At 42.3% G+C, this 25886-nt stretch overlaps 1 protein-coding gene and 1 long non-coding RNA gene across 24 annotated transcripts in view; one reads left to right on the top strand and one right to left on the bottom strand.

Annotated features, from left to right (window-relative positions):
* Positions 1-25371, bottom strand: part of Trim9 (tripartite motif containing 9) — a 120478-nt gene extending 95107 nt beyond the window's left edge. For 10 of the 23 annotated variants that reach the window (XM_034514556.2, XM_034514561.2, XM_076941783.1 and 7 more), the window contains exon 1: positions 24357-25370. In XM_034514556.2, coding sequence (XP_034370447.1) covers positions 24357-25178 — 822 coding nt within the window. In that variant the 5' untranslated portion in view covers positions 25179-25370. Of the gene's footprint in view, positions 1-24356 lie in introns of all 23 variants that reach the window. The other 13 variants (XM_076941789.1, XM_076941790.1, XM_076941788.1 and 10 more) reach the window with 2 other exon arrangements.
* LOC143443833 (uncharacterized) overlaps positions 23921-25886 on the top strand; it is a 49225-nt gene continuing 47259 nt past the window's right edge. Inside the window, exon 1 of the long non-coding RNA XR_013113126.1 lies at positions 23921-24110. This is a non-coding gene — a long non-coding RNA (uncharacterized LOC143443833). The remainder of the gene's footprint in view (positions 24111-25886) is intronic.

The raw sequence follows: 25886 nt of genomic DNA, 5'->3' as shown, positions 1-25886 counted from the left end.
GCTCTAATGATTTACCAGAATTTAAGAAGAATTTAGACCAATTATCAAAATTCTCACAATTGCAAATATTATCTCTACTACCATTTGCCTACAACAAAATGAGGTTTCAGCAAGGTCAAGAAATGTAAGAATTTGCCGGGCAGTGGTGGCGCACGCCTTTAATCCCAGCACTTGGGAGGCAAAGGCAGGCAGATTTCTGAGTTCGAGGCCAGCCTGGTCTACAGAGTGAATTCCAGGACAGCCAGGGCTACACAGAGAAACCCTGTCTTGAAAAAACCAAAAAAAAAAAAAAAAAAAAAGTAAGAATTCTAACTACATTTTGTTATCATCTTGTAGCCAAAGCTTTTAGATAGACTTTATCTTCTGCACCACCATGGGAGGTCAGGAAGATTTAAAAAAGAGGGGCCATGATGATATTAGTCCACGACTCAGAACATTTATCAGAACTCCCGAGTCTCTAAGGCAGACGTTCTGTCTGTCTCACTGTCTCTTCTGACAAGCAACTACATGAGACACTTGTTAAATGAAGCACCGGTTAATGTTTTAAAGTGGGGTTAGAGTGAGTGAGGTTCAAACATGCCTTCAAAGTTGGCACCAGGAAACACCAACTTGGCAGTGATGGTCTGTAGAGTACAGAAGGTAGACTGAGTGTTGAGGCAGGAGATCTAGCGCTATGTACAAGAGAGGTGTGTTTAGGAACGAAAAAGAAGGTGACTGAGGAACTAGAGACAGGAGAAATGAGAATCTCAGGAACATAGCGAGAGCATAGCGAGTCCCTTAGTGAGCCATGTGGCCCTCAGCTGGACTCTCCCTTACCTCCACAGGACATGGAAGCCATTTTAGTTTTCTAAAGTCAAGGGTGGGTGATGAGTTCATGGGGTTGGCACATTATGATGTGTAGCAGGGATGCTACAGAGAATTACCCACCCCAGATGTCAGCAGTGCGAAGGTTGAGAACCCCTGCTCCAATATAAAGGAAATATAAACCAGAGGTTCCAGGGTGAGTCAGACATAGTGAGGTGTATAATCTTTCACAGTGGTGTTTTCACTAAATAAGCATTCTCTCTGTGTGTACAGGGCATGGGGAATGCATGTGTATGTGTGCACATGCAGAGGCCATTGGAGAACATCAGATGTTCTGCTCGATTACCCTCCACCTTATTCCTTTGATGCAGGTTATCTCATTGAACCCAGAGCTAGGCTAGGGGTCAGCAAACACCAGCCATCCTTCTGCCTCCGTCCTCACTGGGATCACATGTGCACATGTGGCCACTCCAGCTGGGAACCCAGACTTAGGTCTTCGTGCATAGACAGCAAATGCTCTTCTCTCCAATCACCAAGCTCCGACACCACGTGCTACTTTATCCTTGCACTATAATTTTCCTCAGAGCAAGAGAACAGAGGCAGTCTTTATCACTCGCAGATTCTGTGTTGCAAATGACCTTCTTGTGAAAGGAAAATTTACATACAGCACTTCTATGGCCATTCACAGATAAAGCAGTGACCCCACAGTGCTCCATGAGTTCATCCAAGCATGTATGTGCACTCAGCTTTCTGGCTTCTGGTATCTCAATGGTAATTAAGGCCTCTTCTGTGTGCAGTCAGTGCTGTGATTTTCTAATTCTTGCTGGCAGTTTTGCCATTTAAATGGCTCCATAGTGCAGGAGGAGCAGAATGAATGGGGAGAGTCTGGTCTCCCAGCTTGGCTGTGGTATCCAAGCTGTAAGCAATGGGACAAGTGGGCAAATGGGCTTCCAGGTTGATGCCTGAGATATCAGGGGCTTCTGGGAACATTCTGGCTTTTTTTCCAGAACATTATGGAAATTTCTTTCTTCATCTTCATAGGAAAAGTTATCTCTCCTGAAATACAAGTCTCTAGACTTTCCTATTATTTCCTTCCATAAGAAGACACAGGGAAAGACGCTAAGTCCTGACACTACTGTGTGTGGTTGACTTCCACAGTCTTCAGGTAGACTTCTCTACCCTAGGATTTGTCAAGAAAGTTGTTGATCTTGCCATAGACTCAGTTATAGATTAATAGATTGCATATAACCATTTAAACATGGGTTCTTAAAAACAAGACACCCACACAATCTACAAGAGCAATTAACCTTTTAATGAATAGTTGAAGATTTTTATTAGCATATATTATTTATGAATAATGGGTTTCATTCTGACATTTTCACATATGTACATAATGTACTTTATTGTATTTATCCTCCATTACCCTCTTTTGTCCCCTCCCACTAATCACCATCTTCTCCCCAACTAGTTGTCCTATTTAAGTCTCCTTATTTGTATTTTTTTTTTGGTGATTCAATGAGTTTAGTTAGGGTGGCTTACAGAAACATGGCTTAGGTGCTCTTTACAGCACCACAGGCTACTTCACTGCAGAAAAGATCTCTCCTTCCCCAACAACCATTAGCTGCTTATAAAGCCCCATGAGGTGGGGGGCAGGGAGAGGAGCCACTTGGAATTCCTTGGAGGAATCATGACAGCCTAGTTTTGTTATTGTTGGCTTTTAAAGAATTGCAGATAGAGGAAAAGGGGTTTTGTTTGGTTGTTACTGTTTTCCATCCTTAAGATTAAAAAAAGGGAAAACCAGGCTCATGCTTGGAAATGTCCCCAAATTCATATTTATAAAAGGTCAGAAACATAAATATTGGAGTTAAATGTATTGCTGTTTTCTTATATTTTTGGTTGTAAGCCTAGCCTTTAATGGCTGAGCCATCTCTCCAGCTCAGTATTGCTGATTTCTTAGAAACTGAATAGAACTTACTTTTATTTTTTTTAAAAGACTTATTCTTTTGAAATCCTTTGCTCTTTAGAACACTTCTCTGTGGATTGTTGACTAGTAACAATGTAACTAAGGGGAGTTATGGCATACAGAAAGGGACAGAGAACAGTGGGAGGGGCTGCTGTGAGGAGCTGCAGAGGTGGTAAACCCTCTCTGGCTTATAAAACAGGACTGCAAAGACAAATCAGCATGGTTGGGAATTAAATTTTGTTTTGTTCTGGTTTCTAAAGTATTTCTAGATTTAAATTATGAGTTCAAAAGGCAAGTAAGAAAAAGACAGACAGTCCAATAGAATCTAATTGACAGCAGACCAAGAGATTACACAAAGGGCTTGAGAAATATATGGAAGCCTTAAAACCATTGGTAACTGCGGCATCCTGCTTGTACCACCCACCCACCAAGCATGTGAAAATGAAAGACAAATAATAGCAAGTGTTGGCAAAAGTGAGGACACTGGCAGGATGCACCAGAAGCTAGTGACACCATTTTGCAGGATGGTGCTCTGCTGATCTTATAGGGTCCCTTCAGATGAATCCCTCTCCCAGAGGTATGTCCAACAGAAATCCTTACACAGGTGCATGAAATACATGTACTAAAATGCTCATCACTATGCAACTCACAATAGCCCACATCTGAAACCTGTCCAATGAGTCATGGGATAGTCAAATAATGGAATACTTATACAAGGATGAGAAGGAATGATTGATCTAAAACTACAAGCAACAATTTGAATGAGTCCAACAGACTTGTGGGTTTTGGGTTTTGGGGTTTTTTTTGCGCTTTGTTTTTGTGTTTTGTTTTTTTGGGAAATAGAACAGGCAAAATTGTCATGTTATTAGAAGTGGAGGGGTGGGCTGCTGACTGGAAGGGAGCAGCCCTTCCTTGGCTGATCCTTTGGCTTTCTGATTCAGCCCTAATTACCCAGATGTGATAAGCTGGCTGGTAAAAATTCCTCATGCTATACATTCACGGTTTTTACAGTGAAATTTTCTGACTTTTTTTTCAGCTTTCAGGCCTCAATAATTTTAGGAAACTTGCAATCTTTCCTATAAACCTAAAAATGAACAAGCTGTGCTGGGGTTGGCTCATATCCATCCTTTCCAACTCCAGTCAGTGATATCCAGCAGGTGGTCTTAGGCCAGCCAAGGCACATGCCAGGAGTCAAGGTGTTTTCAGCCCTGAATATGACCAACAGACAAGGGCAAGGGCCTTGAACACAAAGATAGAAGGTAACAACCACAAGCAAAGCATTTGACCTCTACAATGGGAATCAAACACACAAATAAATATCAAATATCTAATCTCCTTATAAGCTTAGCACTAAACTGTGGCTCTTATCCTGAGGTGAAGAACTACAGGCCAGGTTCACACCCCAGCTTAGTTCTAAGAGTGCCCTGCTCAGAGTGAGAAGGAAGACACTCATATACCCATTTCGCTTTCATTCTTCACTTCTTATTTTAGGACGTAAATCATCAAAAACAGCTTTTTAATTCCCCCTTGCCTTTCCTGTACACTCCTTTCTTTCATTGTAAGGAAAAGACAAAGGGTGTAGTCTATATAACAGGGCTACGGGGGTCAATACTGATCAGCCTGTGGGTTGTAATTCTACAAGGAATGGAATCAAGTTCAAAGTCAGTCAGCATGAGGCCTCCTGCCCACACTGGGCTGCCTTTGTGCCTCTTCTCTTCCTTTCCTGTTAACATGGGTCCAACAGTGCTATAAAGCCCTCCAAAGACTTCCAAGGCCTGGTAAGAAAAGGGGGATGGGAAAAGATCTCTCATCCTTCGATCCCCAAGAGTTGAAGGCCCCCACTGAGAATCTTGAAACACTGTGGATGTGAAAGGTCTGCACAAAGATACCAGCAGCTGGCAGCAGTTTTATTTAAGAGCCTGAGAACCATCAATACTCCTAGATTCTAATGACCCTTGCCTGGAACCGAAATCTACTCTGGTTGTTTCTCCCTGTGGAAAAACATTTATACATCTGTTGTTAATGTGAATCTTGGATTCAAGGTAATATATTTATATATTATTTATATATGAAATGTTTATTTATATATGAAAACATACAGCAAACAGGTCTTCATACTGAAACTGTGTCTCTTACACATTTAAAACCTACTCCAGCCCACAAACGGTTTAGGAACTCCTACTCCAGATGAATGCTGTTAGGCTTGCCTTTGCCTATCCCTTTCCCCATTTTGGTTGCTCTTCCTGAAGTCATGGGATGAATTTTTAGCAAACCCACTGGCATGTGTGAGTCAGGGGTCTTGAATAGTATTCAGGGAAGAAGTCCCCGGGAATGGCTGAGCTGTCTGAACTCTAAATTCTGGAGCAGGGTGGCTAGTCTGATCTATCTGATTTTTCCTCATTATTGGCCAACTTCTGAGTAACATGTCTACCTGCATTTGGTCCAGACATACTGACTACAAAATCTACTGTGGGCTGTTTTGTCAAGTAAAAGCTAAAAGGATATTCTAGCAAGTGGATATTAAATAGCTTTTACTTGGTGGGGAGGACTTTAAAGATCTGTTTTGTATTGGCTACTACTAGAGTCAGAATACTTACAGGAACACCAGAGAGCATCCATAAAACCTGTTGAATGTTTTTTGAATAATAAGAGCTGCTATTTATTGTGAACATTCCAATGTCTGGGACTTCTCAGTGATAAGTTCTGGGCTTCTTCTAAGCAGTGGAGAGAGCTCACCTGAGGTGCAGACCAGTTCAATCACTTACCAGCACAGTCATGTAAAAAGATGACGAGGTTTCCTGGGTCTAAGGTTTCTAAGAAGTCGCTGGCTTCTTCTATTCTAAAGAATGGCAGCACTCAAGGCCTAGAGTGACCTTTTGACTTTGGATCCATTCCCTTTCTGTGTGTTCTCTGTGAAATGGACTCTGTGCCTGGCTTGATTTCCCCTCACTCCCAGAGGAGGGACTCATGCTCAGGAAACTAGCTAGTGAGGGCATTCTTCCCTGGCTTTGTCTAGATAGAACCTATCTATGTATTTATACAAACATAATGAAATGCTGAATCTGTTTCTACCATTTTCTCATTAGTTACAAATGCATTGCTGTGACAGACACCTAATGGTAACAAGTCACAGGGAGTGATGTTTTATTTTAGCTCATGGTTTCAGAGTTCAGTCTGTAGTAGCTTGGTCCCACGCACAGCAGTAGGAGTGTGGTGGAGACTGTTAATGTCATGGCAGACAGGAAGCAGAGAACAAGGAAGGGACTGAAGACTAACTATAACTTTCAAAGGTGTGGTCCTGCAGTCTACTTCCTACAAGACCCTACCTACTGAAGTTTCCATAAGGTTCCCAAATAGAGCTACCTGTTGGTTACCTAAGCTTTATCACATTAACCTATAGGAGACATTTGACATTCAAGCCTATTCCTTCCCTATCGAAATCCTTGAGGGGTGGGATCTGTTACAATTTTCCATATCAGAGATAAGAAATGCCAAGAAACCCAAGTTCATCTGTAGCTAACCATCATATATTCTTCACCCTTTCATGGTACTTCCCAGATTGTCATAGTAAGTGAACCTGGTTTCCCTACACCAATTCTGGTAGCTTCCTGTCCCTGCTGTCTTTATCAGGACAATTCTCTTCATTGAGCCTTAATTCTTCGGTTTTGACTCTTTCACACTTGCCATGAAAAGACTTAACCAGAGACTAATATTTGCATCTTTGTCTTGTCCATTCTCTTCTCATATTTTCTTGCGCATTAATCTGAATTCCTAACGATACCTCATATTCTCCTCGCCATGAGTAGCATTAAAATGCTGCTTCTCACTTGTACTCCATCAATAAGACACTGATGTAAAAGACACTGTGACTTGAGGTAAGGCACCTCTGACCTGTCAAACAGTAAGGAAGACTGTGTTCTACAGGACCTTTGCTAAGGGTTCTCATCACAGAAAAGTGACAATGTGAGATGACAAGTATATCAACCTGATTCATTCCACAAGTTACTTAACTATCCACAGGTATCTCAGAACATCACGTCATGAACCTTAAATATACAAGGTAAAGTGTATCTGAAAACAGAATAAAAGCCTTCAATGGCTATTTTACAATATAAACTTTTGTACTTAATGAATTTTATAGAACTTAATAATCAACAATCCCAAGCTATGGCATGACAATTAAATAAGTAAATAAAGCTAAGACTGGTAGTGCATGCCTATAACATCAGCACATATGAGCCTGTGGCTAGAGGATTGGGTGAGTTTGAGGCCAGCCTGCACTTTATAAACAGGTTATGACTCAGAATAAAAGAGTTTAAAACTATATTAATAACATTGTTAAAATCATGACTTAGTGGAATGAAAATATAATTGAACTCTTTGGCCATACTCAGAAAGAATAATTAATTGGCCAGTCTTTATCAGCCTTCAATTTAGATAATGTTCTATTGACTAATTCAATCATTTCCCATTTGCAGATAAAATTTGTAAGTTATTTTTCTACTTCTGGTCCTCAGTGTAAGCAGAATGTCCAGGTTCTATTCAACGTCTGTTCTAAGGTGGATAGTGTAGTATATGCCGGGACTCCCAGCTACTCAGGATCCTACTGAGGCAGGATGGAGAGTGGGAGTCAGTGGTTAGTTACAACCGCTTAGCAAGAATCTGTCTCCAAATAAAAGAAGAATGAATAGGGATGATCTCAGTGGTTAGAGTGCTTGCTTAGAAGGCAATGAGCCCCTGGGGTTAATCTCTAGGATCACCACCACCAACAAAAATTCGATCCTATGTCATATCAGTAGTGGCTACATGTCAATAGATTCTGTGTTGCATTTAGTTAAACTGCTTTATGATACCTTTCAAACTGAGATGCATGTGAGCACACTTTAAATAGCCCTGATTTGTATGTTGTAATCTCATTTTATCATTACATGTTGTTGGCCAAGTGCATCACAATAATATCCTGCTGGGATCAGTGCCAGCCCTGAGGCTGCGACACTAGCTATGATTTGAGGAGCTCTTGTCACTCGGGCCTTCCATGGGAATAAAGCCAAAGCTGAGCAAGCCTGTGGCTAAATGAGGGCAGAGGATAGCAGCCATGTGGGGAGACTTCCCAGAAGCTCCTGGTAAAGGATTAGCAGCTGGCTGACCCTACAACAGGCCAATGAGAGCAAGCTTTGGAGATGACTAAGAAGTCAGGCTGGAGTTTAGGGTCCAGCTCAGGGCTACAGCATTTGCCTAACCTGCTCGAAGCCCTGCTTTAGTCCCAGCACCACAAAATCCTAGTCACAGTGAACATGAAGGAAGAGGCGTAGGTTGGAAGCAAGCTGGCTCACAGACAGGTTGGCAGAAACCTGTGACAGAAGATTCACAAGGACCACAGGAGAGCAGGGAGGAATGGCAGGTGGTCTAAGGATGATCCTTTTGATAAAGGTTCTGACTTAATGAAAGTTTATGTTCACAGAAATAGAGTAGGTTATGATAATGAAGGAACATCAACTTTTGGCATAGACATACACAATTCCCCCTTAAAGAACAATGAGAACAATAACAAAACATAGTTAATAAACTTTAGTAATAATAGATATAGAATATGGAAAACCAACTATCAAAAAAACCCTGTCATTATGGGTGTCTAAGATCACGGAAGAGTCCCCCAAAGGAAAATCCTGTTTCAGTTGAGCATCATTGAATAAACAGGCACACACACACACACACACACACACACACACACACACACGCACGCACACGCGCATGCGCACACATGCGCACACACACGTGCACACATCCACATATGCAGACATCCACATATATACAAAAGTAATTAGAAGTAAGCTCTTGGATATTTAGAATTTAAAAATTTTTTTATTCATTTTCATTTCATGTGTACTGGTGTTTTGCTTGCATGTATGTATGTGTGAAGATTTGAGCTCCTCTGGAACTGGAGTATAGACAGTTGTGAGCTGCCCTGTGAGTGCTGGGAATTGAACCCAGGTCCTCTGTAAGAAGAGCCAGTGTTCCCAACCCCTGAATCATCTCTCCAGCTCAGGATATTTATAATTCTTAATGTGTAGTCCATAAAATAAAGTTTTGCTTATTTTTTTGTTTTATTTATTTGTTTGGGGTTTGTTGTTGTTGTTGTTGTTTTTACAATAAGATGTACCACATGACTTTTGTAGTTTAAAAAGTGTTCAGTTGTTTTTTCTGACCTTGGAAGGAGTTGGGCAAATGATGTGTAAGACCTAGTACCCCAATTCTATCACTCGTTAACTTTAAACTGCACAAGAAAAGTCTTGCATTTTGGCACCTTAACTTGCTTTAAAAAAAAAAAAAAATACCACAGTGGTAACTCTGGATTAACAGAAACCTCAGCAGGGATAGAGTTTTATGGTGGTATACAAAAGTAAACTCCATTGCTGTGGTCAGAAGATGTAGAATTTGGAGTGAAGAAGAGAAAGGCGTGGTACTGAGGGAAGTGTCTTCTGCTGCTCTGAGATGTTCCTATGTTTTCTAACTGCCAGAGCCAGGCTGCACAGAGCTCACCCAAGCTCTACCTTGGAATCAGCCCTTTGGGATTTATGGGATGAGGGACTTGCCCTGGGCCCTGACAAGTAAGTCTACAAATCTCCCCACTCTCAGCTCTGTCTGCTCTGCTCCTGTGTTTTGGAGAGGCAAAGGGCTCACAGCTCTGTCCCTCTTTTTAGATGATAAACTAGTGCTGGGCTCATAATGAATTCTCATAATTCAAAAATAAAGGATAAATAATGAGGCTAAAAATAGGCAAAGGATTTAGATAGGCATCTTCCTAAAACTAAGGAGGAAAGCAGGAAGAGGAGGAAGACAAAAGCAAAGGTGCATGAAAAGATCCCCAACAACCTTGCTAGTCATTGGGGATGTGCAATCACAACCACAAAAAGACACCACTTCACACCCTCTAGAACATCTATACTCAACGTAGACAGATGATAGCACATGTTGACAAGGATGGGTAGAACCTGGAAGGGCACTCACTGCTAATGGAAAGGCAAGATGGGGAAGCATCTTTAAAAAACAAGTTGACAGTCTCAAAGTGTCAAACATCGAACTTCAAAATGACTTAGTAATTTCACTCCCAGATACTCATTTCTGGTGTCTTCCAAGTTTTCAGTATTGGTAGGTTTTGGCCTGAGCTGCCATGTCAGACACACAGCCTGCTTCCACTTCAGATGTCAGTCACAAGCCCCAGGCCCTGAGCTTTCCTAGACTTCCCACTGATTTGGTTGCAATTTTGGGGAACTCCCTTTTAGGTGCAACAGTTCTCTGTGTTGACTCAGGGAACTTGGGAGACCCTGTGCTTGCAGGTTTCTCATAGAACTAGGAACCCAGGAACAGCCAAATGCAAGAAATAGACAAGGTGAGAAAAGAGTGGATCTCCTGTGTTCTCTGCAAGTGCTGCATTCTCAGTGCTCATGTGCTTACACCTGCTGCCCCTGAATCTTACTGTTCAGGAATTTTTACAGACCTAAGCTTTCAGGTTCCTTCTATTCCTGTGGATCAGAGGCCAGTGGGTGGAGGTACTATCTGAGAGTTTCATGTTTGGTCTTTCTGGGACCCAGTTTCTATGAGCTATATGGGGCCCACCTGGACTCATCTCATTAGTACAGACTCAGATATGGGCAAAGGAGATCCTATCATTTAGGATATTAGAGGCATTATGAGTTCTAGGCTAGGTATCAAGGACTAAATCCAAATATGTCTGTTATACCATACTTGAGAAAATTGAGACCATACCCACACCAAAACCTATGCATAGAGATCTAAGCAGCCCTATGTATAATTTTTCAGTCATAGGAGCAACCATGTGTGCATACATAAACAAGCAGGATATATCTAATACTAAAGATTATTAACCCATCACAAGGAAGGGCAAAGTACCAATATGTGCTAAAAAGTGGATAAACTTTGAAACCATGCTGAGTGGGAGAAGCCAGACACAAAAGGACGCATATCCTACGACTAAGTTTGTATGAAATACCCAGATTAATCAAGTCTGCAGGAACAGGAAGCACTCTAGAAGTCCTCAGGTACTGAGGACGGAGGGGAATGTTGAGGGTGTAAATGGGGATCAGGCTTCTTTTTGAGTGTTATAAACGTGGGATTTCATGGTGGTGTTGGTTGCACATCTCTGTGAATAAATAGACTGAAAGCTACTGAATTTAAATGTAAAAGGGTGAATGTTACAATGAGGTTTTTAATCTACTGAGAGGGACCTGCTGTTTCCATGTGAAGTTAGCATCCTTACAGGGCTGAGGAGGAACTGAATTGAGCAGAGGAGGAGGCCTGCATCACTGTCATCGCAGTAGTAACTGCACAAAGCCATCAGCATCTAAGCACCTGTTAGCCATGACTTTGGGCTTCTTGGCTTCTTGGTCTTTGCTTCCTTATTTGTAATGAGGATGGCCATGGTATCTGCCTCATGATGTGTAGAGAAGTCCACCCATGACTGCAGAAGAAGTCCTTTCGCCAGCTCCTAGAGCACCATGTGCTTGGGTGTAAGAAGTCAAAGTCACTAAAGTTTTGTACAGGATTCTCTTTTAACCTCATTTCCTTGTTTGATGGTCCTAGAACTTCACACTTCTCTACCAAGTGAGTCACTTTTTAGTTTTCTAAGGCTGCCATTCTGAAGTATGTGCAGGTTTGAAGTACTTAATCTGGTATCTTGCTCACTTCAGTACCAGCAGATCTGGGGTTTGGTGGAAACCTCTTGAGGGATTACCAAGTTAGTGTACCCTGGAAGTAAGATTTGGACGGTGACATATGGCATGCAGATAGCAGCAAGCAACATGAGAGAATTATTAAAGAATACATTTCCAAGGGAGGAAGCAGGTCTAACATAGGCATCTGGTGGTTCAGACGGGAGTGGGGACCCACGGGAACTTTTATGGCACAAAGCACAGCCTTAGCTTAGTGCAGCAGGCTTTTCTACACATGCCCTGTTGCTTTCAGCTCTACATACAATTTCATGGGTCATCCACCTCAGCATCTTCAATTTCCACTTAGAGGCATGCATCTTAGTATTAAAACAGCCATAGGCAACTCTTGGACACTGGGTGCCTCTCTGCCTGGGCCAATGGTTCCAACTAGTTTTAGTTGGCATGCACAAGGATTGGGATCAAGAGCTCAGCCCTCCTTTTCACCAACTTGGTTTTTTCATATGGTAATTTTGTCAAGCTTTGGGCTAAGGCCCTCTGGTCCTCATTCTGCCCATCATCTCCCTCCCTTCCATTCTCTTGTTTCAATTTGACTCTACTGTAGAATTGTATCCTTTAGATCTTATTCAGAGTAAAAAGAGGCAATCCATGGTTACCAGTAGGAGAGGGATGAGGAGTTCTGTTCTTGGCAAGCTAAGTGTGAGGTGATTACAGTCCATTCAAATGAAGGTTCTGGTGGACTGTAGATACTAAAATCAATGCAAATATTGTACTGATAGCTATACATAAGCTAAACCATAAAAACTGGCATCTTGATAATTTGAAATACATTTAAATAAAAATAGTAATCCTGGTTATTTGAGAGACTGAGGCTGGTGGATCACAAATTCAAGGACAACCTGGGCAACTTTGTGATACTCTTGTCTCAAAATAAAATATGAAGCAAGCTGAGGACATAGCTCAATAGTAGAATTCAGGCTAAGCACGTGAGAAGCCACCAGTTTCATTCCCAGAAGCAGGTTTCAAATAATCATATCCTATACTAGGTACACATACATATACATGTCCCATTTTAGGTCTTTAGAGAATGGTCAAATATGGTACCTTTAAATAAAGAGCTTGTTAAAGCCAACCTGAAGATCAGTGTTCAGGCATGTTTCAACATTCTATCTTTCTTGTTTCTCAAACCAGAAAATGGAGAACACTCTATTTAACACCATTCCATGTGTTAGCTCCACCAATGTAGGCTGACTTCCATAGTGGCAGAAAATGGGCCAGATACACAGGCAGCTTGTAAACACAGTACTTCTTCCCCACTGATAATATGCTGAAAACTGTTTATTGTATTTCCTTGCTTTGACTTGGCTAGATGATTGATGGTCACTAAAATCAATAACAGCTGTTTGTTAGAAGCCCTGTGGATTTGTCTCTGCAACAGAAGACTTATTAGGTAGGATGGAAGTCTAATTTTACATCTGACTTTATGTGATGAAGGCTCTTGGGCTAACATTTCATAGGTGTGAGAGGGAGGATGGTTGAGCATGAGCAATGTGGCTTTATAGGTGTCATGAATCATCCTGTCCTGGCAATGGCATAAATACCGGTAAGCAATAGATGATGTGGGTATGTGTACAGTCAGCTGTTGGTCATTTGTTGTGATGGGAAGAAATCACAGACCATAAGGAAAGGGAGATTAAGATAGAGTATGCTATGGAGCCCTGATCAGCTTTGCACTTAAGCCTGCTCTTTAGCCTGTATATATTTGGTTGACCAGGGTTTTACTCACTCTCCAGTCAGAGCCTGCTATAAAGACCTGTTTTAGGTAACCACCTTTGCCCATTTCTGCTTGGCTGCTTTGTTCAGAAGACAGATGATGTCTTGGAATGATACACATGGCAGCTCATAAGGCTCTCCCAGACTTTTCCTGGAGCACGGGACAGTGATGAACGCGTATTATCCATCACTTCTCAGAATACAAGCTTCAATCATAGTAAGGATAAAGAAAAGGAATAAATATCTCAATAAAGCCAAACTGTGGCATCAGAGTAGAGAATGAGCTTCCCATGAATGTATCAGCGGCAGACGAGAATTAACCATCTATGCACTCTGAATCTATGCCCACTGAAGATATTTCCACCCCAAAGAACAATGTTGAGTAACCCTTTCCAAAGGGAAGTCCTGGAGGAAAGGCTTCTTCCTTGATCAGAGCTGGTAGCAAAGACATGCAGCTTTGATTTTATGCAAGTGTTCCTATCTATTTGTGCCACTATCTATTTGTACAAAATACCACAGACAGGGTAATTCAGAATGAACAGAAATTTACTTGGCTTACAGTTTTGGAAAATCAAAGTACTGCATCTGTTGAGGGCCACCTGCTGTATCATGACACAGGAAAATGTGTGTCATGGGTGAAAGAGAGGGAAGTCAGGCTCAGCTGGAATCCACATTCTCAGGAACTAGTCAAGCCATCCCTTTACACTGCCATCAATCTCTTCTGGAAGCAGAGCCCTCTGACCTTACTACGCCTGAAAGCTCCTACCTCTCAACTGTGCTGCAACCGAGGAATAAACTTCTACATGTGGACTTTGGGAGACGGCCTCAAGCCACAGCAGAAAGGCTTGTTTGTGAGTCACAGTTTTACTTGGCAGAGCTTAAATCTGTTCCTAAACAACGACTGTTGATGAGTGAGACTACCCACAGCTCCTTCATCTGTGGGCCAAAGCTTCATGTGGCACTGGATGTAAAGTTGGGAAAAGTAAAAAGCTTTGAACACAGGATGATTAGATGCACATAAGGAATCTGAAGAGATGTTTGTAATGGGTGGCTTCCCTGCAGCTTGGTCTGAATACAGAACATTCGAGTTTGGGAGTTTGGCACCCTGTGAGTAGTCAACCCCAGCAGACTACGTGAGATGCCTCAGATTTGAGGCTGCCATAAGTTGTATATTGCAGTGTTTGTCATGTACCTATGTTTTCTGATCTTACAGAAAAAAATATTTTCCAACTACATTCATGAGCAAGTATCAAATTAGTACACCCTTGGATTAAAGTATCTAATATCAAAAGTTGACATTTGAGTCCCATTAAAATTTGTTTTGTTAAAAATGAATGGCTTGCAGCAGGACAGAATTTCCATCAAGTTCCAAAATATCCCTGAACATGTGCCTGCCATTCTTTTACTTATTTATGTGTTTTCAACATTGACAATTATAAAAATATTGATGAACTCTGAAAGCTACTAAGGACTCATATCAAACCATCAGCCAAGATTTAATTTCTTATGCAAAAAATAGCACACCTATCTCATCAGTATGCAAATTTGCTTTTGTCCCTAATAAATAGTATAATTACACACACACACACACTCCAAAGGATTATTTTCAATACGTTTCTTTACAATTTATTATCAGTAAGTATGCCTGTGTATCCAACTGTGAAAATTTTCTTGAATGAAAAGGGGATCATGGGAGGAAAAATTTAAGCTCCACAGACAAGGATGTAAAAAGAAATTGACAGCAGACACAGATCAGATTCCCGAGTATGGGTTTGAGCACATATTCATGTTTTCAAAATTGCATTCATATATTTTGGATGTAGATACAAAATACACATGGGCCCCTTTCATCTTTAAAATTCCTTTAATTCTTTTATGTTATCTTCATCTGTAAATTTTAAGACGTGTTATTTCATTAAAAGAGGACTGTGGCTGAGCTAACAGGTCACTTAGCTCTGGCAGGGAGGCAAGCTGCATCCCTCAGGACCTAATCTCTCCTGTTTATCACCTCAGAAGATCTAGCTTACAGGATAGTCAACAAATCCATCTCTCCTTTCCCCTTACTGTGTATCTTCCACATGTAATGGATTTTGTCACGAGGAAACTTAGGAGAAAAATGACTTTTAATTCCTCAACAATAATTATATTTGAGAAATAAAGGCTCCCAGCTGCTCTTTAAGGCGCCAGGATTTAGGAGACCACAGCATTGTGCTTTACAGGGCCTGATATTTCCTGCTTATTGGATGGAGGGTATAACTAAACAGCAGTCAGTGTGAAGGCTATGGAATCAGATGATCTAGGTTCAAATTCTGGCTCCGCCACTTTCAGTTGGTGTGATTTTATAACATTCCCACATTCTTTTTCATAGGAAGATAGGTAGATTATTTAAAAAAAACAAAAACAAAAAAACTGCTACAAATGACTTCTACAGCGACTTGCATATAGTAAGTATTCAGTACACTTAAACAGAAAGTGTTAAATACAAGTTTTAAATTTTGATGATCGCTGGCAGGCTAATCTAATACACTTAAAATGCTGGGATTATGTTGGTAGTAATTAATATTCTTCTCACTATTTTTTCCTTCATTAATTAAATCTTTATCTAACACCCACTAAGTACAAAATATGGATGGGGACAAAGATAAAATCAGAAGAAGGGATTTATGGTGCAGAACTGTTGGGTTCCAGTGCAAGATACTCACATAACAGTTACTTGAAGAGGTTGTTTGTTTTTAGAACACTGAGCTGAGAATGCTGGGGAGAAGGGTGAACTGAAGGCAGGACTGGGGAGATCTGAGGGATCAGACCAGCAAAGCCAAGGACATGGACATGACTGGGTCTGTTTCAAACACTCAGGAATCAAAACCATGATGTAGAAGAGTTTCTAAAGTCATGAAGAGGAGAGGGGGAAGTTTTTCAAGACCAAAAATACTGAAGAATTTCCTTACCTTTTCAGCTTAACAATCATATCAAAATTAAGATAATTCTGTCTATATTTTTCTTTCTGTTTGATTTTAGAGTTCTGCAGTTAAAGCCATCTGTAGTTGTAGAGACTGAAGGTGCAGGGGTACCTTTGCAGGGATGGTGAAGCATTCAGTTCTGGGTGAGAACCTGGGCCTGGGGCAAGAATGCAGAGCCAGTTAATTCAAGCTGCATTTAGTTGGGATGGCAAAGTCTGGCATAAGAAGGTGGTGGAAGGTTAACCCAATGGGTAGGAAGATAGCTGGAAGGTCAGAAAGTCAGATGGGATAGGGAGAAGGAAGCTAAGTGGCAGATAGGATTGTGACTAGTCCTAGGCTAACAACACACTGCACTGTCATCCAGAAGGGTAAAAGATGGCAAACCCAGAGCCAAAGAAAAATACTGTGGTCATGTCCCTGATACAACTGCAGAAGAAAGGGACGATCACCTGCCAGCAACTACAAGTTGGCTTGAGCAGCTGTAATAGATCTTGGGGGTGGGGGTGGGGGGCAGATTGCAGACATTCTTGGAGATCAGAAGATAGCAGCAGTTTCCCCTAGAGCTGTGGTTCTCAAACCTTCCTAACATTGTGACCCTTTAATATAATTCCTCATGGTTTGTGGTTGTGATAGTAAATAAAATTATTTTGTTGCTACTTCATAACTGTAATTGTGATGCTGTTATGAATCATGTAATCAGATAATGTGAATATCTGATATGCAGGATATCTGCTATGTGACCTCTGTGAGGTTGAGAACCACTGCCCTAGAGCCAGGCAACCGTGAGCTGCTGGGTATAACGGCTAGGAATTGAACCTGGGTTCTCTGGAGGAGCAGTTCATGTGCTTAACCACTGAGTCATCTCTGCAGCCCTCTACCCTTTAAATACTGCCTTTTTCTTAAATCAAAAGCATTTTCAAAATATTCTATTTCTACCTAATATAGTTCAGTGAGAAACTCAGTTAACCTTACATTTGGCATTATGTATATAAATCCTAATGTCAGTCTAAGAACATATGCTAGTTTTCATTATACAGCCATAGACTTCTGATGCTTATGATTATTTTAAAGAATTATAATATTTACAATAATAAAGAAGGCAGTATGCACCCAGATCCTTATATAAACATTACAAAATCAGATGGTTCTTTACCTCTGACTCTTGGTATTTAAAGAGTAACAAATTTAACTCAACATTTACTAAGAATTAACATAAGATTACATAGAGGGGTTGGAATATTCTATTCTGCATAAACCAAACCAAACCAACCAAACAAACAAAAACCTTAAACAGTTTCTATTACCTTTAACCAAGTTTTTGACTAATCACTGACCCAACAATGTTTCCTAAATATTTCACTCAAAAAAAAAAATGTTTCCAAAAGTTGAATAAGTTTGAAGATGCTAAGATTGCAACAAGTAGCTGGTTTGTTGTTGACAGATGGTATTCCCTCTTTTCTCCCTATCCTATTCTGAGAGATATAGACCAAGGTTCTCAGTAGATGTCCTAAGTACTGTGTCATGCCAAGCCCCACAGATACAGTATGTTTTATGCACATGTACGTCTATGGTAAAAATTTAGTTTCTAAGTTAGAAGGAGATTAATGACAATTGTAAAAGATGATAGCTATAATAATATATAATAAAAGTTATATGTTTAGGATTTCTTTCTCAAAAGATATTGTATTTATGGCTCTTGTGATGGTGTGTGCTATACCTAGATGATGAGCTACATTGAGGTGGATGATGTAGTCTGTGACATAATGTTGCTCATAGGGGTTACTTCAACTCAAACATTGTCATCCTGAAGCAGTGCATCTGAGAATGGACCAAACCACCAACTGAGGCTGTGCAGTGGATACTTTGGAGAAAGGGATGAACCACATCCTCAGTGGGGCAGACCAAGATGGTACAGGAGTTCATCATGCCACTCAGAATGGCAAGCAACTTAAAACTTAGAAATTGTTTACTTTTGGAAATTTCCATTTAATACTTTTGAACTCTGCTTGACTTCAATAATTGAAACCATGGAAAGTGAAAGTGTGGATAGAAGATCACCATACGGAATTTTGATATGGCAATATACAATGGGAATTGTCAGGAGTATTCAGAACGGGGAGTTCCAAATTTATTTATCTATGGAAAGTTACTGGGAATATAGTTTAAGAAATTCTGACCTTGAGTATATGTCGGTGAGGCTGGAGAGGTGGCTCAAGCGTTAAGAGCACTTGTTGCTTTAGCAGAGATCTAGACTTCAATTCCCAACATCTACATTTGATGGCTCACAACTGCCTATAACTCCAGCTCTGGGAGATCCAGCATACTATTCTGGCCTCCATGGGGCGTTAACATGCATGTGTGTAACGCACTCACTCGCGCAAACACACACACACACACACACACACACACACACACACACACACATTTGTGTGCACACATACACAAATAAAATAATAAACATAATGAATTTTAGATTTTTATGCTTAACAAGAGGTTTCTTGCCTTTGAAAACAATGTTTATAACTGGCAGAAATTTGATTACTGATCCAGCATGTACAGGAGATGGTCTTTTAAGAAAGCAGCATCAGGACACACATGGATATTTAGAGTTATTTTAAATAAAGCTTCCCTTGGAGTTGTTTGCTAACAACTTCACAATAAAAACAGCCAAAGAAATCAATAGGAAGGAACAGGTAGATTTAATGTCATTTTTTGCTTTGCCAAACCAACACTGCCTAGGTATTTGTATACAGCATCAGAATGCAACCTTATAAGTAGAGTGCTCAGAGACAATATCTGGAATTAAAAACAATTAGAACCCTCAATGCAAATGGCCCAGTGTTTTTAAAATCACACACATTTTTAACTCAGGATTTCTCAGTTTGAAAGTGTCAGGCAAAACATCATGAAGAGCTAAAGAGAAAAACAAGACCAATGAGTGAGGAATTAGTTGCTCACTGAGGTTTGGAGATTGTTAGCACAGCATTGGTCCAAGCTGACGAGCACAGTGAACTCTGGCATGCCAGGGTCATTCCCCCACAAGGCAGATTTTGTTTACTTTCCATGAAATCTTCCTACATCACCTAAGCTGGATCCTGTTCTTTGCAACTAGAAGTTTCTGATAAAGTTGATCTTAAAATGATATTTGCAACTATCATGCTATTTCACATCTTAATTTCACATGAATGGTTGTTCTCCTTCCCTGGATGCCAAGGTTACAGGCTGAGCATCTCTAATTTGTAAGTCTAAAATATGAAAACACCTCAAAATCCAAACTGTTTTTAGCTTGTGTATGACACCAGAAGTGGCAAATTCCTGCCTAACCTCAAATGAATCTTCATCATAGAGATGGTACTTAAAAAATCTGTATAAAATGACCCACAGGCTATTTAAGTAGAATGTATACAGAAGGAACAACTTTCAGGTTTAAATTTGGATCCTAGTCTAAGATGCTTTAATAGGCATATGCAAATATTTCAAAATATCCCCTCTCCCCAAATTTGAAAAGCTTCAAGTATTTCAGATAAGAGATAAATTGAAAGCCTGCACAGTGCCATGCAAATGAAACCTACATAGGTGAGAAATGTGCTGATAGACATCACTGTGTGTGTACATCATCTCTAGTTACCAAATAACAGACGATAGGATGGTTATCTCTTACTTTACACAAGCCAAAATTAATAACTTGTAAACATTTACCCTATGTTTTTCAAATACTTTTGAAAGTATCACTGAAGTTCTTTGCATACTTGTGGGTGACAGAGAGAGGTGAGACTTGCTTAGTTTTGAGAGTAAGTAGCCTGTTAGTTTTGGAGCCTGGACCTCCTGTACTTCAGCTCCTTCACTGTGGCATAGTTCATTCTTAAGATTTTCTAAACTTTATTGATACAAACTTTCAAATAAAGAAAGACACAATACAGCACATACACACAACACACACACAGGTACACAACATACACAACACACACACACAAACACACACGAAAGAAAAAAATCTTTGAAAAGAGTCCCACATGGGGGTGCACACCTTTCACCCCAGCACCTGGGAGGGAGAGACAGGATGATCTCTGTGTGTTCCAGGACAGCTTGATCTACACAGTGAGTTCTAAGACAGTCAGAGCTACACAGTGAAACCCTGACTCAAAATAATAATAGTAATAGTAATAATAATAATAATAATAATAATGCAACACACCAAAATCAACCAGACCCCCAAAGTCATTATAACTTAGGGAACTTCTTACTGTTAGAATGGACACTTGAAACAGAAGCTGTGGGACTTCACAGTAAACTTTGCACTTTTGGTTTTGAACATATTTTATGCACTTACCTACCACCAAAACCAAAACATCCATAACAGAAGTAGAAATAGAAAAACCGAATGCAGGTAACCACGTAAGGGACACAAGTCACGAAAAGGGATACAAAGTTCTTTCTTTTTATTGTGCCTCAATTCAAGGAGGGCAATTCTCTCCTCAGGAACCTCCTAAGACCTGTAAGAATGTTCATATCACACGCACAATGTTCTACATCTACTTCAAGTAAATTAATAGAAAGGAAAAAGGCACACATGTAAGCTACTAAGTACAGTGACCACAAGAACATATAGTGTAACATACTGTAATAAATAACTAACAGAATGTTATTTTAGAGGCATCATCAAAGACATTTTACAAACAACTGCTACAACTAAGCAGATATTTTTCTAGTATAGTTTAGAAATTAAAGTGTAATCTGAAAAAAAAAAGTGTAATCTGTTGATGCTTATTTTAAAATGATTACATTGTAAATGTTAATTTAAAGAAGAAGGAACTTGGTTGGAGGTAACAGGAGGATCAGTTCAAAGTCATCTTTGGCTACATAGCTAGTTAGAGGGCAGCCTGGGCTACATAAGACTCAATCTCAAAACACCAAAGTTAATTAATTTAAAAGCAAAGTGATTTGAAAGACCATTATAGACTAGATCAGGACGAATAGCACATGTTTATTGTATAAAAGAAAAGAAAATATTTGCTTGGCAGCACAAACACAGAAGAAAGCTATGAAACATTTACTGATTGGTAAACCATCAAGACTGTAAGACTATGGCGACTCTTGAGAACTGGTAAAAATTACAAAGTCATGCTGGACAGTGCTGGTGCACTCCTTTAATCCCAGCACTCAAGAGGCAGAAGCAAGCAGATTTCTGTTAAGTTTGAGGCTAGCCTCATCTACAAAGCAAGGTCCAGGACAGCCAGGGCACTTACACAGAGAAACCTTGTCTCAAAAACCAAATCAAACCAAAAAAAAAAAAAAATTTACAAAGTGAGTATGACAGTAGTTTCTAATGCTTATTTCAAAATATCTGCAAGCCCCTTTTGTGTTGCAAGGTTTTCTATCAGCCTGATTTGGGGAAAAAAGGAATAAAGTAATTGCTGATATAGTATAAAGACTGCTACCATATATTTGGTTTGGATTATTATTTCATGCATTATTTATGGATTTTGAAGGTCATAAATTTCTAAAAAATTAACTTGGAAAACTGACGATAAATTTTAACCACTATTAAAACTACTTGAGAACTATTTTGCCTTGTATGTGTAAGCTAATGACCTGTGCTTCATAGATATTTATTCACAGGATTTTTGTCAGCAGTAGAAATCGTTACTATGACAGAATATGAATGGAATCATTCATAACTGAATGCCCAGACTCTGAGAGAATGAGGTATAGCCTTTTGCTTTCCTGTGTTTTGAAGGTCATAGCAGTTCTGACCAGGGAGCACATTCAGAGATAGAAGGACTAGGTCAGAGTCTAGCTGTGGGCAATGCAGCAATGCCATATTAACTTGTTACAGAAACATAAATTAGGGAATAATGTTTAGTGCTTTTCTAACAAATGAATATTAAAACCTATCACTCCCCCATTCAACTTTTCCAGGCCATTTGGTTACTCTGCTATTGACTGGACAAAATGAAACTGATTTATTGTTCTGGAAAATTGTGCCAAATCTAGATATGGTCTTCTAGCCATTTTATTTCATTTCTCATGTTTTTTAAAGCAGATATAAAATTTTAACCATAATGTCTACCCACAATTTCCATTATCAGGCTTTACAAATGGCTTGACATTTCAACTGTACATGGGACTTGGCAAAGATTTGAAGGTTCCTTTTGGTCTTCGTGGATAGAGTGTGGGCTTTTCTTCATGAACACACATGTTGTGGTTCATACCAATCCCAAGTAGCATGTAGCTTGTAGTATAAGGTCCTTTCCCCGGCAGGGTGATTAATTTCTTAGATACCTTGTAGAGAAATTCAACTATGTCCTGACTATAGGTATGAGTTTGGATGAGGAAAACCATAATATGAAGAAAACATGCCTGAGAACTATGTTTTTAATTTTCAAAATGAAATGTTATTTTTAAAAAATATAATTGGAGAGCTGGGCATGGTAGCACATGCCATAAATCCCTTGTCACTTGGGAGTTAGAGACAGGGAAACAGTTGAGAATGTCCCCAATGATTGCTGAAAATGCTGGCATTTGCTGCCCTTCCTCCTACCCCCAGGCATTATTGGTGTTTCAGTCTTAACTGCAGAGTAGGCATCACTCACAGTTAGCTTCTCTAGAGTCCAAGGAATGCTGGGAAAGTAGTGGGAACACAGCTAATAAGGCCATTTCACTGCCTTATTCTTGGGCAGGTGACCCTGTGCTGTAAAGACAATTTCTCCTTTGACAATGCTGGGTAGCCCATCCCACCTCCTGACACCCTCCCCCAAATAAATGGAATACTTGAAAAGTAAAGTTGACTTAAAGCACATCTCTGAAAAGTGATCTCCTTCCTTCTAAGCAACATTGACATGTTATTTAAAAAAACTTTTTCCTCACAAAGCTTATCTTCCTGTTTTGTATGTGCTTCTGGAAGGAGCAATAGATAAGTACAAAGCCAGCATAATTAACACGTGGCATGTTATCATGGTGATAAATACAACTGAGAAAAATAAAACAGGGAACAAAGGGTTGTCTGAAACAGGTGGTCATCTAAGCCTCCGTCTGGCCTTAACACATCTAAACAAAGCCAATGAGGTAAGGGAAGGTTGCTCTGTCTAGGCACCGGGGAAGAGAATTTCGGGAAAGAACACCCAAATGTAAAGACTTAGGGCAAGGGCGGGCCCCAGGTGTTGGCTGAGGAACAGCAAGAAACACAGAAGCAGAGAGTCGGGGGCCAATCAGCGGAAGAGAACAAGAGGAACATGCCAAGTAGGCTTTCCTTAGATGTTCTAAGGATGGTCTGAGAACCACAAGAAGCCATCAGAGTAGTGGAGTCCCATGACAACAAGTTAAAGGCATTCTTTTTCAGTAGTCCGGGGAGAGACCCTATCAAAGGGGACCCAAGAGATAAATCTGCTAACAGGTGTCTCAAAGTTTGTACATGCAGCTACTGAAAGGGAAAATGTTTGAACCCTGGTGGAATAAAGGTTTGGGGGGATAGATGGTTTTAGTACGTGACCGCTCAGAAAATTCTGGTCCTTCTGCTCCAGCCTTAGATCCCCCTCCCCTGAGGGTTAAGGCCCAGACTATATGCCATGGGATCACAGGAGATCTGGTCACCCGGACCTGCTTCTCTTCCAGCTGGAGCATCAGGTCCAGCTCAGAGTGGACTCATCAGTATTCCGTCCACAGAGTTTCTCCCCGCCCCCGCTGTGTATCAGGGCTTCTGTCTCCCTCGATGAGACAGTCCCCTGAGGTCTACCCGACCCCACCGCTCCCACCTGCCCTAGTCTCCCAGGCCCTCAGCCCACCCTGTACCAGCGCATGCCCGGAGGCCTCTGCCACCCGCGCTCCTCCGCCAAGCCAAATAGGCTTTGCCCTACGGTGGTTGCGACCATAGATAGGCTGCATACTGAAGAGGGAGCGTCCTGGCCCCAGCTCACAGAATGCCTGGTAAGGGAGACCCATGCTAAGGCATTCCTGAAACAGCTCTCTGGAGACATTCAACTTCCCTGCGTCGCCTCAAACATCCCCACATCCCCAGAGCCTCCTGCAATGCACCAGATCGCAAGGCAGACGCCGAATGCACTTGCACTGCGCCCCCACTGGGATGCGCTGTCACTCTAAGAGGGACCGAGTGCTGCAAATCTGGAGGACCCCAGGGCTTGGGGAGTCAGGAGTGGGTTGCATAGGACTCACCTTGTGCAATTTCCACATAGCCCCCAAAGCCTTGACTTCGTGGCTGGAATGTTTGCCCTCCTCCAGACACTGGTAGCACACCGGCATCTTGCATTGCACGCAGTACATGCTGTGGTTCTCCAGCTCGTGGTCTGTGCAGGTGGAGACCTTGCGCGGGCTCAGCCGCCGGCTTACGCGGCCCTGGGCCGGGGGCACCAGACGGTGTTTGGCTAGGGGACCCCGGGGCGGATGGCAGCGCAGACGACAGGGGTCGCAGTAGAAGACGTCGCACTGCTCACACATGACCGTGGCTTCCTTGGGCGCCTTCTCGCAGAGCTGGCACTTGAGGGCCGCGGCTTTGCTCTGTTGGTAGCGGTCGATGACCCCTTCCAGGACGCGGTTCTTGGGAAAGCCGCGGAGCCCCCGGTCATCCAGAATGAGGCTGCGGTGGCACTGGGGGCAGGTGATGCAGGAGTTGCGGGGCACAGGGGCCAAAGCCGGTGACAGGTGGGTGGGCGGTGGCGGCATAGCAGGAGGGAAAACGCGGACGCCGTTGGGCGACTTCTGGCACGGGGTAGTGGGGGCGCTGGCGAAACCTCCGTAGGAACCATAGCCGCTGTCCGCCTCGCTGTACAGGCTCATCTTGTCCAGGTCCAGGTAATCATAGTCGGAAACCCCAGAGCCCGAGGCCCGGCGGCTCTGGGGGGACTCGGACTCCGGGGTCTGCACCAGGATGTTGCGGGCGCACGCCTGACATAAATTGTGAGAGCAGGGCAGGATGATGGGCTCCCGATAGAAGGAGCCACACACAGGGCATTTTAACTCTTCTTCCATCTCTTCCATGGGGACCTGACTGGAAGCGAGGCAGCAGCGGCTGCAGCGGAGGAGGCCTGACCTGGAGTAGCAGCCGATGGGCCTGTGGTGTCCAGCACCTTGGCCAGCGGCGGCGGTGGTGGCGCCTTCCCGCGTCGCCTAGGCGCCGACTCCCCAGGACGCGCTCTCTCTCTGAGCTGCCGAGCCTCCGCGCTGCGCGCCAGCCCGGGCCCGCCCCCTTCCCGCTGCTAGCCCCGCCCCACCAGAGAGCCGAGGCTCATCGGACGGCGGCCGTGAGAGCTGCGTTCTCATTGGCCTCCCGCCCTGTCCGTCTCCTCTCTCTGCAGGCCGCAGGGGGCTCAGTGAGTCGGAGTTGAAGCTGCGGCTTCGCCTGCTGGCTGCCGCGGGATTGGGGGGAGGGGAGGGGAGGGGTGCTGGCGCGAGCGGAGGAGAAGTGGGGCGGGATGATTCATCCCTTCCCACCCCCCCCACCCCCCACGCTTCCTTCTGAGATCGGGTGCAGTCACCCCGGAGCAGGGGGCGTGAGAACCCCTCCCAGTCGCGAGTGGGCTGCTGCTGCTTGTCGCAGGCGCTTGGCGCTTGCCTTCCAGCTCTGGTCTGCGCGCCGACCCACCCCTTCTCCTTCCGCTTCTGGCGTCGAGCCGGCACCTCCCCCGAGCCTTCCTGGAGGCTTTTGGGCTTTTCTCCAGCCTTCAGAAGCAGCTGGAGCGCCCGCAT

This window comes from Arvicanthis niloticus, chromosome 11, assembly GCF_011762505.2.
Source record: "Arvicanthis niloticus isolate mArvNil1 chromosome 11, mArvNil1.pat.X, whole genome shotgun sequence".
Lineage (NCBI taxonomy): Eukaryota > Metazoa > Chordata > Mammalia > Rodentia > Muridae > Arvicanthis > Arvicanthis niloticus.
The sequence above is the reverse complement of the archived record's forward strand: the minus strand, read 5'-3'. Positions and strand labels throughout refer to the sequence as shown.